Here is a 20,839-nt window from a genome sequence, read left to right as displayed (position 1 = left end):
GCCAATTATGAAATGGTCACACACACAAGGGACTTGCTGTTTAAAACTGCAGGTGGCATCATTTTCATAAACCTCTTCCCCATCAGATCCAGGAATTGGGTGACCATGAGAACAACATAGCACTCATATCAATTATTAACATGCCAGGGGCAGAGGGAAGATTCCCAGAGAATAAAATACAGGCTATTAATGGATCTTTGGAGGGAGGCAGACATATCTGATAATGACCATCATAGGGACATCAAGCCAAGCCTTCCCGGACAGGGGCACTTTACTGATGAGGGATGGGAGGAAGTCAGCAGAACGTCAGGGCGTCTGCCTCCATGTGTCTCGCTGATGTCCTCTAAGGCTCAAACCGCTGTCTGTCTCTGTCTGTGTGCCTCCAGTCATCCGCAGTAGATATCTGTTCCACCTGCACTTCAACTCAACTCCCCCCATGGAGAGGCCATATTATACAATAGTGTCTAATGCAGAAAATCAAAAAATTACTAAGCACAAGTACAGTATACATTAAATTCAAATATAAGTATACTATCATGTATATAAAATAATATCATTTCATTATTTTGGCGCAATAAAATTTGATACTGTTACATGAAATCATAATCATTGCTTGCTGTAATGATTATTGCTGATTTGGAGAGGTGGGAGTTGAATCTACAGTAATTTATGCATTTTTTTATTCCCATACATTACCGATACATCAACTTAGGCTGTGAAATACAGTATGTTCATATGGGTAGGCCGATGTTTAGCCACTTGCATAAGCGAGACATTGCCAGAGCAAAGCGGTTGCGTTAAGGGGACGTGCAGGTTGGGCTTGTGTAGGTGGGGGGGGGACTCCATCAGCGTAATGAAGGCTGGGCACACCCTCAGACACAGAGCACTCTACAGAATTACACAGCAGGAGAAATTACCCTGGAGGGTCAGGGATCAATTGATTGGACAGCTGGGGCACAGCCAGAATGAGGTGGTAAACATTGATAATAGTTTAACAGTTTTCCTGATTTGGCCTCATTTTAAATTTGGTTAATTAAGAAATACTAGCTGCCATGACTGAAGTAAAATGTGAGTTGTTTTCAGGGTGTGGTTTGATGGGTGTCTCTTGTATGTGGTCGCTGGTGGGAAGAGTTATTTCACCAATTAGCTTTAGCCAGCTCGTGTGTGACTGTGGCAAAGTTGGTTTGACTTTGGATAGCCTGGCTCTGGGGATAGTTAGGAACCATAAACAAATTACACAATGTAAATGTGATAATATTTTTAAGTTGCACATCTTTTAGTTGTGTCATTAAATGATTTCAATATTTGTATATGAATTTCAAAAATGTACAGTTGGTTTGAGGTTTTTAAGTCATTGAAATTTGGAGCTAATAGAACCACAGCGATATCGAATGTCAAACCAAATTAACCATGGGCATTGAGGCTGGATGAATTTAGGCTGTTTTTAGGGCAAAAGGGGGTGGTGGTGGGGGGCAACTCAACATGAGGAAGGTGTTCCTAATGTTTGGTACACTGTGTGGGAAAGATGCTGTCCACAGATAAGTGTGTGGTCATACGCACATCCTTAGAAACAAAGGTGCTGGGCTATTTAATAATACTAGTAAAGAACAAGAAGGCCTGCACACTGTTAAAGCTCCCAATTCACTGCTTTATTGACAACGTTTTCCATTCAAAACAGATCTTCGTCAGGTCAAACAAACAAACTGAGTGCTCACATCCCAAAACATACACATTTGACCTCACATAACCATTGTTTTTGGTGGGTGCAAAAACAATCTCTAAAAATGTAATAACAATGAGATGGGTACATGTAGTAGTTGCAGAAAATAAGATGCTGTCCATCTCATGTCATTTATAATTAGGAGTGTAGTATATTATGTTGCCCATAGGATGGCACTGTTGCAGTATGTTACTTGACTGGATGAACCTATCAAGGATATGTATCCCATGCAAGGCCATAATCAAATGGTGACTTCCCTGTTAGTAATTTGGTAGATTGTCAAATTCATCATGCATCATGATACATCTTGCATACATCACAATTTTGATTATTACAATAAAAAAAATGTAACCTTTATTTAACTAGGCAAGTCAGTTAAGGACAAATTCTTATTTACAATGACGGCTACACCGGTCAAACTCGGACGACGCTGGGCCAGTTGTGCACCGCCCTATGGGACTCCCAATTACAGCTGGTTGTGATACAGTCTGGGTTTGAAAATAAGGGAGAGCCGCACACTCTAGGAGCTCAGATGCAAAAATGTTATATCCAATGTTTCGACAGCCAAGCTGTCTTCATCAGGGTATGATCACAAACACTGCGAGATGACTCGTTTATATAGTGTCAAAAGACACACAGGTGTCTGTAATCATGGCCAAGTGTGGCCTAATATCATTGGTTAATTCTCAAATATAAAAATGGCATACAAAGAACAGCATACAAAAAAACAAATGGATAGCATACGATCATGGATTCATTTTGGACTACACAAGCTTACAAACAATTACAATGGAAAAGTCACAATAATCACAAGAATGGCTTCAGATCAAAGTCTATGTTGAGACCGAAGGGTGCAAGGGTCTTTAAGTTAAAGATCCAGGGTGCAAGGGTCTTTAAGTTAAAGATCCAGGCAGCCTCTCATTTTAACAATAAATTATCGAGGTCACCCCCTCTCCTAGGGAGGGTGAGAGTCTGGATTTGAACCAGGTTGTCTGTAGTGAAGTCCCTAGCACTGAGATGGAGTCTTAGACCACTGTGCCACTTGGAAACCCCTTTTTTAATTCAGTTTGGTCAAGTAAATTATGGGTAAATACATTTTAGGTTTGGTTTCTATAATTTAACACAATATAAAATAAAATTCAAAGTCAAACAGCTAAGTTGCACTTATACTAACTCAATTATCAATAGCTAGCATACAGTACAGCTTCATTTTGATCATCTGTGTAACCAACAAAAGCAATACAAATCTGTCTGTGAGAGTTCACGTTGCGTTTTGTCATTCTGATAACACTTGTCTCTGTCTAGAACTCCTGACTCTACTGAATGAATGGCACCACAGTGCTGTGTGTCTGTTATTACATGGCTAGTGTTTTAAAGCCATCTCTTTCTCTACATAATAATGATATCCTTGCATTGAAACCTTTTGGTCCAAATATAATAAATTGCTGAAGGAAAATTACAGTTTTACATTTTAGTAGACACTCTTATCCAGAGCAACTTACAGTAGTGAATTCATACATTTCATACATTTTATTTTTCCTGTGCTGGCCCCCTGTGGGAATTGAACCCACAACCCTGGCGTTGCAAACACCATGCTCTACCAACTGAGCTACAGGGAACACTGTTGATTCATTCAGAATGTTGTATTGGAGCTGTTAACCACACTAAAACCAACACACACTTGAGCTGTTTCTGTTGTCATTTTTATTGACACAGAACAACAGCTGTCCTTGGGATATAATGTCAACATTCTTAGTAAACCGGCAGTTTTCCTTTACAGTATAACCAATCGATTGAATTGTTCCCTAAGTCATCAATGCAAACATACAGCCATAAGCAATAACATATATATTACATCACTTTCTATACCACAACATGTTATATAGTGTGTACCTACAAGGCCACTCATCCAGTACAATGAAATGTTACATTTGTTTTATACAATCTAACAATTTTCTGGAAGGAGATTTATTAAGGAGGATGAGGGTGCCAGGATATGTAAGGTTATGATGTGTCTTACCGCTGTTTTGAACCATGGGTAAAACAATGCATAGATCAGAGGGTTAAGGAATGAATGAATGTACACAACCCAGGAGAGAAATGCTATGATGACATCTGAATGTACCAGGTAGTCCTCAGAAAGTGAACCTATATAATATGTGATCCAACCAACAAGGAAAACCGATAACACAACCCCCAGTGTTTTGGTTGCCTTTCTCTCTGATATTTTGATCCTGGTTGTGATATTCATTGCTTTTACTTGAATTCTTGCCACTTTGAAAATGTTCATGTATAAGCATATGATAACAGAACAAGGTGCAACAAAGGAGACAAAAAGGTCAATAATTCCCCATGTAAAACTGATAAACAACACACATTCTCCATGGCAATTCTTGTGTGCCTGAGAACGATACCATTGACCATTACAGTATAGAATAACAAGATTATATATAAAAGAAAATATCCAGGTTAGGAATATAGAAGTCACTGTTTTTCCAATAGTTATTTTTGAAATGTAGAGTAAAGGATCACAAACAGCAACATATCTGTCAACAGCTATGATGACTAAATTGTATAGAGATACAAAAATTACAGAAAAAACAATCCCATGAAAAACTGAACACATTGTTTCACCAAGATACCAGCATGACTCGATGACTTTGATGCCCTCCACTGGAATCACAAAAATCCCAACCAGGAGATCTGCCACAGCCAGAGAGAGGATGAGCAGGTTGGTTGGAGTGTGGAGCTGCTTGAAGTGAGAGATGGAGATGATCACCAGCAGATTCACAAACACTGTGAATGCTGACACAGAGAAAAAAAAGAGCTGCATGAGTATATTTTCTGTTATGGATCGCACCTCCTTAACGCAAGACGAGTTGTGGAGAGGAAAACAGTATTGTACTGCTTGATATCCATCCACTTCACTGAACGCCATTGGAAAGTAAAAACAGTTTTCTTTTCAATTGAGTGCAATGAATCAAGTGTTATTTCTTATTGTAGATTCATAGTGTATCTGATCTAAATAATAAACTAAACTGTGCAGAGCAGCTTTATTTATATCTGAGTTAGATATAGGAGTGTGTGTGTGTGGGGGCGGTACACCCATTGGAGCCCAGCCCTCTTATCTATCATATTGAAGGAGATTGCTGATGTATAATGTCCTACAGTAAAACAAAACAACTTGGCATGAACCTAGAACCTATTGTTGTTGTAGGCATGGTTCATATATATTTTCTAATTTGAGACTTATAATGGCATCAACATAGAGAGCTCCCCAGACCAGATCCCCAGGCCAATATAGCAACTCCACATGCAGTAAGCACCTCACTATTCACCATGGTGACCACATCTACCGCAGCTCACTCTGAAGAAGAGGATAGAGCCTAGAGACAAGAGGTCAACCAGCATACCCAATCCCATGACCACCTACCTACTGAGACTGAGCCACCCAGACTTCACACCCCTGACTGACCAGGACCGGAGCAAGGCAGAAAGAGAAATCACTCCACAGCATGTGCCTTACTGAGAGGCCCCGACATTACTAGTCAACCCCGCGATGTGATGCATCATCTGCACTTCGCCACCACTCTACAGGGTCACTATGCCACCGGCGAGAAGAGATGTGGTTTTCTACCTGTCATGGGACCTTCCTGGACTCTGATCAATTTCTGCCACTGCACCCCTCTACTAGCTTGAACCAGAAAATGGCTGCTCATCGTTCGACTTCAGGTGAGCCTAAATGGATGCGTTTCGGAGCCTAAATGGATGTGTGCCTTCTTCCCCCACCTCCGGACTTATGACTTTCAAATTGCTTTGAGCCCCTGTACCAGCTGTCTTCTGCCGGTGCTTTGGTGTTCCCTCTGTGGCTGTGGATGCCCCTCCAGCTACTTCTCCCTGTCCTAGTCAATCAACTGCCTGGGCACAGCCTGGACCACCAGAGCTCTGTCCCTTTGGCTGTTGTGTCCTGCACGCAGCTGGCGTCTCAGCAGCCCTTTTCTCAGGTGACTTCTGGGGCTCTGGCCTCGCAATCTACTTCGAGACACAGCAGAGGCCAGATCATTCCAGCGATTGTGATAGGGAGTTTCATGTTGAGGCATATATCTGTACCTGGGGCAAAGACTTTGTGTTTTCCCTGGGCAAAAGTTCAGGATATCACCAGGTTGCTTCCTGTGGCTGTAAGTCAGTCAAACTCCGCTCCATCATTCATTGAATCAGATGGCTCATTCATCACAAAACCCACTGATATTGGCAACTACTTTAATTATTTTTTCATTGGCAAGATTAGCAAATTTAGGCATGATACAAAAGGTGACACTACACATCCAAGTATATCTGACCAAATTATGAAAAACAAGCATAGTAATTTTGAATTCCGTACAGTAAGTTTGGAAGAGGTGAAAAAATTAGTATTGTCTATCAATAATGACAAGCCACCGGGGTCTGACAACTTGGATGGAAAATTACAGGTGTGCCCTTAGGCCTGGAGGCAAGCACAAGTTATTCCCCTACCTCAGAATAGTAAAGCCTCGTTATTAACTGACCAGTTTCAGGAAACTAGGCATATGTTGCGGGTCAACTACTTCACAGGAGAGCCATTTGAACGTAAACTTTTTTGTGCAAAAATGCCTTCTCGAACATGTAAACTTTCATGTGCCTTAATAACAAACTTGTATGCCATCTGTAAATACAAATACATTTGTTAAATTACGAGTCTGGTTTAGCCACATTTTAGCCACAGAAAAAGCCGGCAACCTTCCCGCTAGCCATGATTGGCTGAGATAATGTGTGGGCTGGACATGCCGAGAGATGAGTTTGGATTGGTCTGCCATAAAGTACGTTTCTGTCTATTTGAGCTGGTCAGTATGTGTACGTAATCCTGTCTAACACGGCTTTTTGAAAGGTATTGCGTAGTATTACTGCATAAGAGTTGCTATCCACTTTCTGGAGGACCGAATTTTGAAATCATTGGAATTCGAGTATGATAGCTAAAGAGATGGAGAAAACACCTGTCTCTGGATTACATTTTCAAACTAAGGGCAACCATGGTATCCGTGACAGTAGAAGCATCCATTGATGTTGTATACGGGTAAAAAAAGTCTAGCTAGCTACATTTTCAGATATTACACATTTCTAATTTTGACAGAAAGTGGTTTCATTTCAAGTTAAAGTGTACTGTTAGGTAGCTAATGTTAGCTGGCTGTCTTGCTAGCTAATGTGATGTATATGATCTTATTATTCGTATCTCAGAGACATTTTCTTGCCTAGTTATAGCCAATTGTTAGCTAGCTAACATTGAACGTGCTTGGTTAACTACTTGCAGATTCATGCAGGGTAGTAATGTCATGAGTTGGGATTAGGATCCATTTCAATAGAATGTTACTGCAACAACTGTTGATAGACGGTTGCTGGTAAATTCGCTCTGGCAATCTACTCCGATTTCAGACCATGGGTAAGATAGCCTAGCTAGCTTCATTTTCATTACACGTTTCTAATTTTGACATAAAGTATTTTCATTTCAAGTTGAAGTGCACTGTTAGCTTGCTAGCTTACGTTAGTTGGCTGGCTCGCTAACTAACGTTACGTAAATGATCTTATTGTTTGTATCTCAGAGCCATTTGCTTGCCTAGTTATTGACAATTGTTAGCTAGCTAACATTGAAACTGGTTGGTTAGCTATCTACAAATTCATACAGGGTAGTATGGCCATCTACTCTTGTCTGAGTGTACCAGAGCGCAGAATAACTGGAGAATTTACGAACGCTCAACAACTGTTGAATATCAGCAAACATTGGCAAAAAAAGTAATTCAATTATTGCCAGGAGCACAGTTACAGTCACCAACACTCTTGATAACATGAAAAGAGCCCAACCAGCTCTGCTAGGGTGATAAAAATGGTCAGAGTGGGTTGTTCTCTCATTTGTGTCTGGAAGTAACTAGCAAGCTAGCCAATGTTAGCCAGTTAACGTGTGCTGTTTTTATTATCCGTCTAACCCCTGGCTCAGACAATTCGTAAGGAAATAACACTCATTTACTTAAACTCTACTGATCACTTCATCTCATTATACACAGACGATATTTTACTATATCTAGACAATGTATCTCAATCGCTTCCAAATACATTGAAGATTATAGATAAATTCAGTGTCATCTCAGGTTAACAAACTAATTGAACCAAATCAGCCCTACTGCCTCTCAAGACATGATGGAGGACTCCATCTCTACTTATGGAATCCCAATCGTTAATCATTTAAAATATTTGGTAGTAGATATACACCACATGACCAAAAGTATGTGGACATGTGATTGCCGAACATCTCATTAAAAAATCATGGGCATTAATATGGAGTGCTTTAACAGCCTCAACTCTTAGATCTTATGTGTCGGGAAGATATCAATTTGTCTCTGTAGATAGTTTGTCCTCTGATAAATCAACTGTAAATTGTGGTGTACACCAAGGCTCTGTTTTAGGACCACTATTCTTTTCACTATATATTTTACCTCTCGGTGATGTCATCCGGAAACATAATGCTAACTTTCACTGCAATGCGGACAACACACAGCTGTACATTTCGATGAAACATGGTGAAGCCCCAAAATTGCCCTCCCTGGAAGCCTGTGTTTCAGACATAAGGAAGTGGATGGCGGCAAATGTTCTACTTTTAAACTCGAACAAAACAGAGATGCTAGTTCTAGGTCCCAAGAAACAAGTAGATATTCTGTTGAATCTGACAATTAATCATGATGGTTGTATAGTCGTCTGAAATAAAACTGAAGGACCTCTGCATTACTCTGGACCCTGATCTCTCTTTTGACAAACATCTCAAGACTGTTTCACGGACAGCTTTTTTCCATCTACGTAACATTGCAAAAATCAGAAACTTTCTGTCCAAAAATTATGCAGAAAAATTATTCCATGCTTTTGCCACTTCTAGGTTAGACTACTGCAAATGCTCTACTTTCCGGCTACCCGGATAAAGCACTAAATAATTTTCAGTTAGTGCTAAACACGGCTGCTAGAATCTTGACTAGAACCAAAAAATGTTATCATATTACTCCTGTGCTAGCCTCTCTACACTGGCTTCCTGTTAAGGGAAGGGCTGATTTCAAGGTTTTAGTCCCGTGTAGCTCAGTTGGTAGAGCATGGTGTTTGCAACACCAGGGTTGTGGGTTCGATTCCCACGGGGGACCAGTATGGTGAAAAAATGTATGAAATGTATGCACTCACTACTGTAAGTCGCTCTGGATAAGAGCGTCTGATAAATGACTAAAATGTAAATGTAAATGTTACTGCTAACCTACAAGGCATTACATGGGCTTGCTCCTACCTATCTTTCCGATTTGGTCCTGCTGTACATACCTTCATGTATGCTACGGTCACACGACGCAGGCCTCCTTACAGCCCATAGAATTTCTAAGCAAACAGCTTGTATCAAGGCTTTCTCCTATAGAGCTCCATTTTTATGGAATGGTCTACCTATCCATGTGAGAGATGCAGACTCGGTCCCGACCTTTAAGTCTTTTTTGAAGACTCATCTCTTCAGTAGGTCCTATTATTGAGTGTAGTCTGGCCCAGGAGTGTGAAGGTGAACGGAAAGGCACTGGAGCAACGAACCACCCTTGCTGTCTCTGACTGGCCGGTTCCCCTCTCTCCACTGGGATTCTCTGCCTCAAACCCTGATGGGCTGAGTCACTGGCTTACTGGTGCTTTTCCATGCTGTCCATCGGAGGGGTGCGTCACTTGAGTGGGGTGAGTCACTGACGTGATCTTCCTGTCCGGTTTTGTGCCACCCCTTGGGTTCGTGCCACGGAGGAGTTCTTCGTGGGCTATACTTGGCCTTGTCTCAGGATAGTAAGTTGGTGGTTGAAGATATCCCTCTAGTGGTGTGGGGGCTGTGCTTTGGCAAAGTGGGTGAGATATGTCATGCCTGTTTGTCCCTGTCCGGGGTATCATCGGACGGGGCCACAGTGTCTCCTGACCCCTCCTGTCTCAGCGTCCAGTATTTATGTTACAAAAGTTTATGTGTCGGGGGGCTAGGGTCAGTCTGTTATATCTGGAATATTTCTCCTGTCTTATCCGGTGTCCTGTGTGAATTTAAGTATGCTCTCTATAATTCTCTCTATCTCTTTTTCTCTCACTTTTTTCTCACTCTTTTTCTCTCAATCTTTTTCTCTCTCTCTTTTTCTCTCTCTCTTTCTCTCTCTCTTTTTTCTCTTTCTCTCTGAGGACCTGAGTCCTAAGACCCTGCCTCAGGACTACCTGACCTGATGACTCCTTGCTGTCCCCAGTCCACCTGGTCGTGCTGCAGCTCTGACCTGTTCACCGACGTGCTACCTTGTCCCAGACCTGCTGTTTTCTCTCTAGAGACAGCAGGAGTGGTAGAGATAGTCTGAATGATCGGCTATGAAAAGTCAACTGACATTTACTCCTGAGGTGCTGACCTGTTGCACCCTCTACATCCACTGTGATTATTATTATTTGACCCTGCTGGTCATCTATGAACATTTGAACATCTTGGCCATGTTCAGTTCTGTTATAGTCTCCACCTGGCACAGCCAGAAGAGGACTGACCACCCCTCATAGCCTTGTTCCTCTCTAGGTTTCTTCCTAGGTTCTGGCCTTTCTAGGGAGCTTCTACACCTGCATTGCTTGCTGTTTGGGGTTTTAGGGTGGGTTTCTGTACAGCAATTTGTGACATCAGTTGATGTAAGAAGGGCTTTATGAAGACATTTGATTGATTGATTGATTCTGGGAAGGCTTTCCACAAGATGTTGGAACATTGCTACGGGGACATGCTTCCATTCAGCCACAAGAGCATTAGTGAGGTCAGGCACTGATGTTGGGTGAATAGGCTTGGCTCGCAGTCAGCGTTCCAATTCCTCCCAAAGGTGTTCGATAGGGTTGACGTCAGGGCTCTGTGCAGGCCAGTCAAGTTCTTTCACACCGATCTTGTCAAATCATTTCAGTATGGACCTTGCTTTTTGCATGGGGGCATTGTCATGCTGAAACAGGAAAGGGCCTTCCCCAAACTGTTGCCACAAAGTTGGAAGCACAGGATTGTCTAGAATGAAATTGTATGCTGTAACTTTAAGACATCCCTTCACTGGATCTAAGGGGCCTAGCCCGAACCAGGAAAAACAGCCCCAGACCAATATTCCTCCTCCACCAAACTATACCATTGGTACTATGCATTCAGGCAAGTAGCGTTCCCCTGGCATCCGCCAAACCCAGATTCTTCCGTGGGACTGCCAGATGGTGAAGAGTGATTCATCACTCCTGAGAACGCATTTCCACTGATCCAGAGTCCAATGGCGGCGAGCTTTACATCACTCCAGCTGACACTTGGCATTGCACATGGTGATCTTAGGCTTGTTTGCGGCTGCTTGGCCATGGAAGCCCATTTCATGAAGCTCTAGACTAAAAGTTATTGTGCTGATGCTGCTTCCAGAGGCAGTTTGGAACTCAGTAGTGAGTGTTGCAATAGAACAGCTGCCTCCGGTAAGACAAAGGGGTGACAGTCTGCGTCTATTTGTAATTAACAACTGGTGTACGAAATCTAATATTAAGGAAGTCTCGAGGTTTTGCTCGCCCGAGGTTGAGTATCTCATGATCAGCTGTAGATGTCATGACTTCCACCGAAGTTGGTTCCTCTCCTTGTTCGGGCGGCGTTCGGCAGTCGGCGTCACCGGTCTTCTAGCCATCGTCGATCCACTTTTCATTTCCCATTAGTTTTGTCTTGTTTTCTTACACACCTGGTTCTCATTTCCCTCAGTAAGTGTTGTGTATTTAACCCTCTGTTCCCCCATGTCTTTGTGTGGAATTGTTTGTTGGTTTGTGTATGTACACGCTAGACTGGTTTGCGCTGGGTTATGTCAACCCATCTTGTGTTTAGTGTTCTTAGTGCCGTGTGTTTGTTTGCCGAAATAAAAGGCTCCTTTGGCTACCCAACTTCTGCTCTCCTGCGCCTGACTCCCTTACAGCCATTTACGCATACCTAACAGTAGACCACACCATTTTGCCAAGAGAGTTTTCATCTATGTTTTTCAAAGCTGTCTATTTATCACCACAAAACAATCCTGGCACTAAGACGACACTCAACGAGCTGTATAAGGCCATAAGCGAACAAGAAAATGCTCAACCAGAGGCGGCAATGCTAGTGGTTGGGGACTTAATGCAGGGACACTTAAATCTGTTGTACCTAATTTCTACCAGCATGTTAAATGTGCAACCAGAGGAAGAAAAAAAAACTCTAGACCACCTTTACTCCACACACAGAGACGCGTACAAAGCTCTCCCTTGCCCACCATTTGGAAAATCTGACCATAACTCTTTCCTCCTGATTCCTGCTTACAAGCAAAAACTAAAGCAGGAAGTACCAGTACTCGCTCAATTTGGAAGTGGTCAGATGATGCAGATGCTAAGCTATAGGACTGTTTTGCTACCACAGACTGGAATATGTTCCGGGATTCTTCTGATGGCAGTGAGGAGTACACCACATTAGTCACAGGCTTCGTCAATAAATACATTGATGACGTCGTCCCCACAGTGACCGTACGTACATACCCCAACCAGAAGCCATTGATAACATGCAACATTCGCACTGAGCTAAAGGGTAGAGCTGCCACTTTCAAGGAGTCGGACTCTAACCCGGACGGTTATAAGAAATCCCGCTATGCCCTCCGACAGAGCACGCCCCCATTCTCATCGACGGGGCTGTAGTGGAGCAGGTTAAGAGCTTCAAGTTCCTTGGTGTCCACATCACCAACAAACTATCATGGTCCAAACACACCAAGACAGTCGTGAAGAGGACACGGCAACACCTATTCCACCCCAGGAGACTGAAAAGATTTGGCATGGGTCCTCAGATCCTCAAAAAGATTTACAGCTGCACAACCGAGAGTATCATGACGGGTTGCATCACTGCCTGGTATGGCAACTGCTCGGCCTCCGACCGCAAGGCACTGCAGAGTGTAGTGTGTACGGCCCAGTACATCACTGGGGCCAAGCTTCCTGCCATTCAGGACCTGTATACCAGGTGGTGTCAGAGGAAGGCCCCAAAAATTGCCAAAGACCCCAGCCAGCCTAGTCATAGACTGTTCTCTCTACTACCGCATGGCAAGCGATACTGGAGCGCCAAGTCTAGGTCCATAAAGCTTCTTAACAGCTTCTATTCCCCAAGCCATAAGACTCCTGAACAGCTAATCAAATGGCCACCCAGATTATTTGTATTGTCCCCCCCCACCCCCATTTTTATGATGCTGCTACTCTGTTTATTATCCATGCATAGTCACTTGACCTCTACCTGCATGTATATATTACCTCAAATGCCCCCGCATATTGACTCTGTACCGGTAACCCCTGTATATAGCCTCGCTACTGTTATTTTATTATTGCTCCTTAATTACCTGTTATTTTTAAATTTTTCTTAGTATTTATTCATTTTTTACTTAATTTTATTTTAGTAAATACTTTAACACTTTTTTTCTGCATTGTTGGTTAAAGGCTTGTAAGTAAGCATTTCACTGTAAGGTCCACATCTGTTGTATATGGTGCATGTGACAAATAACATTTGATTTGATTTTCGATTTGATTAATTATGCAATGTTTTGCCGTATGTTAGCTGTCAGTCAAACTGTACTAAAGTGAAACCGAAGCTAACCTCAACAATAAAGTTTAAGCATTATTTCAGATATTTTGCTATAGTTTAGGCATTAGGGTTAAGTTTAGGCATTACTTCCAAGTGGTTAAACAGCTTGGAAAATTCCAGAAAATGATGTCATGGCTTTAGAAGCTTCTGATAGGCTAATTGACATCATTTGAGTCAAAGTGGCCCTGCTTAGATCCCAGAGGACATTTCCTCTTGGCCTATTGCCTAAGATGTTGGGTTTCCATGCAAGAGACTGGGGTTCAGATCCCACCTGTGACAAAGGCATGATACAGAGGCGCAATTGTTGACCTGTAAAGAGTGGACTTGTTTAGGGGTGAGGCTGACTGAGAGTGTCCTAATGGAAGTTGTACTCATTTTCATGCACAGAAATTACACTAGAGAGGTGTACTCAGGTTCACTCCAAATGTTTATGATGTATTGGGGCCTTGGAGTATATCTTGTGTGTCTTGAACACCTTTAATTGGTAGAATTCCTGAGAGTGTTGGACCTCATTATTTCCAAGCTTTGCATACAGGTGATAATAGGACCATCTGATGTGAGAAACCTAAACAAGTCAAACATCATTAAATGCACCTTTGGGAATCATGAGGACTACAGAGCTGAAATTACAATGTAGTAGTTGTGTGTGTCTGTGTGTGTGTGGGTGGGTGGGGGGGTGGGGGGGGGGTCGTGTGTGTGTGTTCATGTTTGAAACCTCCTAGAGTGATGTAAGTGTTAGTATTACAGAGCCTTGCATATTAGTGCTAACAGGACCCTCTGGAATCTGAGAGAACAACAACAAGCCAGAAGAAAAAAAACAAATGGTGGTGATTGGGTCAGAACACCGCAGGGTGATGTCTGGCAAATACTATTTGTCCTTATGATGTAATGGTCTCCCTTAACAATGATTCAGTTCAGATGGACATTTTTACATGTCTATGGAATGTTCCTATGGAATGCTTTTTAGCTTATGCCATGTTATCAACTTCCTAACTGTCAATTTCCTTTTGCACATACTGTATGCTTTGATGTCTCCTGTAGTCTCACTAGGCCATCCTTCCAAATCTCGTTTTGTTGACTCGACTGTTGGAAGTCTGGAGAACTTCTGTATGGGATTTTGTGTTTGAATGGGAGGGCTGGCTCTTAACCCTTTACACTCAAGGGAATTGGCCCATCTGCATAGGGCTGAATTTGACGGTTTCTTACAGAAGAAATATGAGAAGAATATGCATTACCATGGTAGTAATTGAAAGGGAACACTTTGGAGGTTATTATTATCAGAAATGATCAGAACAAAGGTGAGGACACAACAGTTCACCTGACACAAGACTGAATCCAAACATGACACTTTTCATTTTATGTTAAATTTACTGTACTTTTACGCAGAATTTGTTGTAAAAAAAATCTGAAAATGATTTCAGGAACATAAGAATATTCATGGCTTTTTGGGGTAGGTGCAACATAAGACAAAACAAAGACAAAGGGTTTGATTGACAGGTCTAAATGGTGTCTCCAAGTGGCCACACACCTCTCCTAAGTGTCCTCAGTTCCTATTAAATATAATGGCATATTGCTGAAGACATTATTTTTAAACAAATGGCAACCAAAATTCATCAGTAATATCACCTTTTCACAATCTGATTCAGTATTGGATTATGTAAAAAACAAATAGGGGTGCCATGCCCCAATTTTTGGTCATCCCTTCTAATATCAATACATCATCTCTCCCAAATTCAACGCTTGTGTCCTCTGCATAACTATTTCTTAATAAGATGATATTACATAAGTTGAAGTGTTATGTAAAAGCCTATGTTAGAATGACCATCTCCCGTTTAAAGGGGAATGGAAACACTAGGATTTAGAACGCAGCTAACTATAACTGTATCGCCATACTGGCTCTAACCACTAGGCTACCTGCCGCCCCGTTCATAATAGCGGATGAAATAACGTTAGTTAAGGAGTCAATAAACCTACTGAAGCCGTTCATGTTTGAGCCGATCGTTGCCCCAGATCAAAGAGTTAATTCTAGTTGCAGGGACAAAGATATGCTGCTTGAAACCAGAGGGTCGGCGCAGTGTGAGTGCGGATGCTGCCAGATAATGGCTAGAGACTATGAGTGTGTGTGTTGTAGAGAGATGGTGGTGATACAGCACAACATCCCAGCGGATGGTGGCTGTATTACATCCAGTCAGAGGTTCCTGTCAGTCTGTCTGGATGGTGATGTATATGTATTGGACGTGTCACTAATCATTATGAAGGACTTCTTGGCTGAAGAGTTTCCTCGACCAGTCAGCAGCGAGTATGCTAGTGAAATAATTTCTGAAATTTTGCTTGATTATAAATTGTTTAAAGCTAATAGCAGTAGGTGCTCAACATATATAATCAGTAACCTATAATGATGTTTATCGCAAGTGTTGTTTGGTGAGATGTAACGCATTCACCTTTTGATGAGACGACCAGAGTTCGAATCGCAGATAGCATCATGATTTATGAAATCTATTTCTTTCAAATAATGGGGCGTGCTCATTATAAATCCATTGTGATTTAGTTTCGATATCAGACTAACTTTTCTTACAAGCCCTTAACCAACAGTGCAGTTCAAGAAGAGTTAAGAAAATATTTACCAAGCAGACTAAAATAAAAAGTAATAATAAAAAGTAACACAATAAGAATAACAATAATGAGGTTATATACAGGGAGCACCGGTACTGAGTCAGTGTGCGGGGGTACAGGTTAGTTGAGGTAATTTGTACATGGAGGTGGGGGTTAAGTGACTATGCATAGATAATAAACAGCGAGTAGCAGCTGTGTACAAAAGGGAGGGGGGGGGGGGGCAATATAAATTGTTGATTTTATTAATTGTTCAGCAGTCTTATGGCTTGGGGGCAGAAGCTGTTGAGGAGCCTCTTGGTCCTAGACTTGGCACTCCGGCACTGCTTGCCGTGCGATAGCAGAGAAAACAGTCTAAAGCTTGGGTGACTAAAGTCTCTGACAATTTTTTGGGCTTTCCTCTGACACTGTCTATTATATAGGTCCTGGATGGCAGGAAGCTTGGCCCCAGTGATGTACTGGGCCGTTCGCACTGCCCTCTGTAGCGCCTTACGGTCAGATGCCAAGCAGTTTCCATACCAGGGGGTGATGCAACCTGTCAGGATGCTCTCGGTTGTGCAGCTGTAGAACCTGTTGCCAAATCTTTTCAGTAACCTGAGGGGGAAAAGGTTTTGTCGTGCCCTCTTCACGACTGTCTTGGTATGTTTGGACCATGTTGTGATGTGGACACCAAGGAACTTGAAACTCTCGACCCGCTCCACTACATTGATGTTAATGGGGGCCTGTTTGCCTGCCTTTTCCTGTAGTCCACGATCAGCTCCTTAGTCATGCTCACATTTAGGGAGAGGTTGTTGTTCTGGCACCACACTGCCAGTTCTCTGACCCTTCTCCCTATAGGCCGTCTCATTGTTGTTGGTGATTAGACCTACCACTGTTGTGTCGTCAGCAAACTTAATGATGGTGTTGGTGTCGTGTTTGGCCATGCAGTCGTGGGTGAACATGGAAAACAGAGGGGAGTAAGTACACACCCCTGAGGGGCCCCAGTGTTAAGGATCAGCGTGGCAGACGTGTTGTTGCCTACTCTTACCACCTGGGGGCGGCCCGTCAGGAAGTCCAGGATCTAGTTGCAGAGGGAGGTGTTTAGTCCCAGAGTCCTTAGCTTAGTGATGAGCTTTGTGGACACTATGGTGTTGAACGCTGAGCTGTAGTCAATGAACAGCATTCTCACGTAGGTGTTCCTTTTGTCCAGGTGAGAAAGGTCTGTGTGGAGTGCGATTGAGATTGCGTAATCTCTGGATCTGTTGGGGCGGTATGCGAATTGGAGTGGGTCTAGGGTGTCCGGGAGGATGCTGTTGATGTGAGCCATGACCAACCTTTCAAAGCACTTGAGTGCCATGGGGCGGTAATCATTTAGGCAGGTTACCTTCGCTTCCTTGGGCACGGGGTCTGCTTGAAACATGTAAGTATTACAGGCTTTGTCAGGGAGAGGTTGAAAATATCAGTGAAGACACTTGCCAGTTGGTCTGTGCATGCTTTCAGTACATGTCCTGTTAATCCATCTGGCCCAGCGGCTTTGTGAATGTTGACTTGTTTAAAGATTTTGTTCACATCGGCTACCGAGAGTGTTATCACACAGTCATCCAGAACAGCTGGTGCTCTCGTGAAATGCTTCGGTGTTGCTTGCCTCGAAGTGAATATAAAAGGCATTTAGGTCATCTGGTAGGCTCACGTCACTGGGCAGCTTACGTCTGGTTTTCCCTTTTTAAGTCGGTAATAGTTTTCAAAGCTCTGCCACATCCGACGAGCTTCAGAACCGGTGTAGTAGCATTCAATCTTAATCCTGTATTGACGCTTAGCTTGTTTGATGGTTCATCTGGGGGCATAGCAGGATTTCTTATAAGTGCCCGGATTAATCTCCCGCTCCTTGAAAGCAGCAGCTCTAGCCTTTAGCTCGATGCGGATGTTGCCTGTAATGCATGGCTTCTGGTTGGGATATGTACTTACAGTCACTGTGGGGACGATGTTGTCGATGCAGTTATTGATGAAGCCGATGACTGAGGTGGTGTAATCCTCAATGCCATTGGATGAATCTCGGAGCATATTCCAGTCTGTGCTAGAAAAACAGTCCTGTAGTGTAGCATCCACGTCATCTGACCACTTCCTGACCACTGGTACTTCCTGCTTTAGTTTTTGCTTGTAAGCAGGAATTAGGAAGATAGAATTATGGTCAGATTTGCAAAGTGAAGGGCGGGGGAGAGCTTTGTATGCATCTCTGTGTGTGGAGTAAAGATGGTCTAGGATAGACACACACCCCCACCCCTCTTCTTACCAGAGGTAGCGTCTCTGTTCTGCCGGTGCATTTAAAATCCCGCTAGCTCTATTTTGTCCGTATCGTCGTTCAGCCACGTACAATGTTACAGGTTTCAATGTCCTGTTGGTAGGACAATCTTAATCAATTATATTATCCACGTTAGCAAGAAGAACGGATGGCAGTGGGAGTTTACTCGCTCGCCTATGGATCTTCAGAACGATGCCCGATCTACGGACCCTTTTCCTGCATCTTTTCTTCACGCAAAAGGCAGGGATCTGGGCCTGTTCCAGTGAAAGCAGGATATCCTTCTCGTCGGACTCGTTAAAGGAAAAGGTTTCTTCCAGTCCGCGGTGAGTAATCGCTGTTCTGATATCCATAAGTTATTTTCGGTCATAAGAGACGGTAACAGAAACATTATGTACACAAGTAAAAAAATAAGTTACACAAAAAAACAACAGCAAAATAGCGCAATTGGTTGGGTGAATGTAAAACGTCAGCCATTTTCTTTAGCGCCATCTTTTGGCGCCATCTTCCCGGCAAACAACTTTCCCTCTCTGGTCTGGGACTCCTAATTCCTCATGTGGCCCACAACACACTCTGTCTCCATGGTGATGGCAAAACCATTTCTTTTCAGGGTTGAACTGATGACACCTGCTCAACATCCTGGCTCATGGCAGACATTGAACAACTCCTTCAGTTTGCTATCAAAGACTATGTATTTTGGATTTTGCACACATTCTTCGATAGTACATCTTGGCTCGGACTGTGATGATTGTTATTCTGAGCTCTCAGGTTCATACAGCGCGTTTGGTCTTCACTGATCTCACTCTCACTCTCCGTCAGCTCCATCTGTGGCATATAGGGGCAGGACTGGGTTGTATACTGATGGTCGTGAGCGTAATCTAGCTGGGCCCTGAGCTCTTTAATGATGGTCCTGGTGGACGTCTTCTCCACCGCAGCACAGGAACAGTCTGGCAGCCAGGGGTCAGTTTGGCTGTACTAACCATTCTTTCCTGTTGATAGAAAACAATTAAGGCATCTATTAGGCTATAGGTATATTCAAGAATCACTGTATATTGTCCATTTTATATCCAAAATGGCCTCAGGGATGACAGATTGTGTCTTGAAATAAACAATAGCCTTATAAATAACATGAACTTGCTTATACCTCCTCTGCCTCCTCCTGCACGGTCTCCTCCAGGATGAAAACCTTTTCAGTGATGAAGATATCATCCTGAAAACAAACAATCGCTTTGTTAAGACAACTAAACCCAAATATATATATGTTGCCGTTAACGAGCTACTTGTCTTGTATGCTTTGTCAACACACACACACACACACACACACACACACACACACACACACACACACACACACACACACACACACACACACACACACACACACACACACACACACACACACAGCAAATACAGGGCCATTTTTTTTCAGCAAACATTAGCAATGTCAACTTCAGTCTAGCTAAATAAGGTGGAGCTAACAAAACATTGAAATAACAAATCTGTCAACTAAAAAATGTATACAGTAATGTCACTTGACTATTTGAGGTGGAAACTAGCTACAGAGTAACTGCCTAATAACAGGGCTACACAGAGAAACAGGGGGTGTTACACAAAACATTTCAGACGCAATTAGCTTGTGTGTGTGTCTAGTGTCTAACGCTAGCCTAGTCAACAACAGTCATGACTCATGACTGGTTTAACATTACCTCAGGCTCCACTGACTAGTGTCGCTCCTCCGTTCAGTCCGGCTTTTGCTTGACTCTGAAGTCAGAGATGTTGTTGATGGTCGGTCGGTAACCCATACACCATAACCCTCGAAATTGAAAATGGAGGGGCAAGCAGAGGGCTTCAATGTAGGCCTATGGTTCCTTTCTATTCGGAAACTCACGGTTGCCGCATCGAAAGTGCCCTTCTTCCGCAAAGTTCTGGCTGCAGATCCTGCTAGCTTGATCTGACACGTCCTTCCTCTTAAGGACATGGAGCCACTTCCTCAAAAGTTGTGGGTCCTTGGGCAGCCGATGGTAGCTTAATGAGGGATTTTTCTGGTGCCAATTCCTACAGCCTGGTGCTATACAGTTAATGTTTGAATTAGTACGTTTTTTTGCCATCTTTGTTGTCCTAACCTCACTCGCTTCGATTCACTCTCCACGCAAAAACTCAAAACACACAGACAATTTGCTGATCAGTTTTTACAATGGTAATTTAAAATGGCGCTGACCATAGCTCAAATAAACCCTGTCGACGATCAAAATACTAAATATAGAGATGTTTTTATGTTAAATGCACATGCTTAGTATTAGTGGATTGAATACATCTCTTTGTTTAGATTTACTTCCTAAAGTGGTTCCATTCCCCTTTAAGGTCATGTTCAGAATAAATGACCCATAATCTCAATAAATTAGCTACATAATGTAAAAACATTTTTAACTTTTTAAAGACATTTGTTAAGGTGATTCATGTAGTAGTTCAACAGAATTCGAGTGGTTTACAGGTTGTTTTCTGGTGTTTCCACGCTGTTTTTGCCACTTATGAAATGTAATGGCATATTGTTGAAGACTGGTCCATTACCCACGAATACGAAAATATT

The 20,839-nt window shown here is 42.7% G+C and overlaps 1 protein-coding gene across 1 annotated transcript; it reads right to left on the bottom strand.

Moving 5' to 3' along the window:
• Positions 1–3,665: 3,665 nt before the first annotated feature.
• LOC106603235 (trace amine-associated receptor 13c-like) lies at positions 3,666–4,668 on the bottom strand. Its single transcript, XM_045716249.1, has one exon. The coding sequence runs from the start codon at positions 4,656–4,658 to the stop codon at positions 3,666–3,668; it is 993 nt and encodes a 330-aa protein (XP_045572205.1). The 5' UTR covers positions 4,659–4,668.
• Positions 4,669–20,839: the final 16,171 nt, after the last annotated feature.

Source organism: Salmo salar, chromosome ssa04 (assembly GCF_905237065.1).
Source record: "Salmo salar chromosome ssa04, Ssal_v3.1, whole genome shotgun sequence".
Classification (NCBI taxonomy): domain Eukaryota; kingdom Metazoa; phylum Chordata; class Actinopteri; order Salmoniformes; family Salmonidae; genus Salmo; species Salmo salar.
This window is presented reverse-complemented; position numbering and strand designations above follow the sequence as displayed.

What these genes read in the sequence shown, in the direction of transcription:
- LOC106603235 (XM_045716249.1), bottom strand. Translation starts at nt 4,658, where the DNA reads ATGGCGTTCAGTGAAGTGGATGGATATCAAGCAGTACAATACTGTTTT.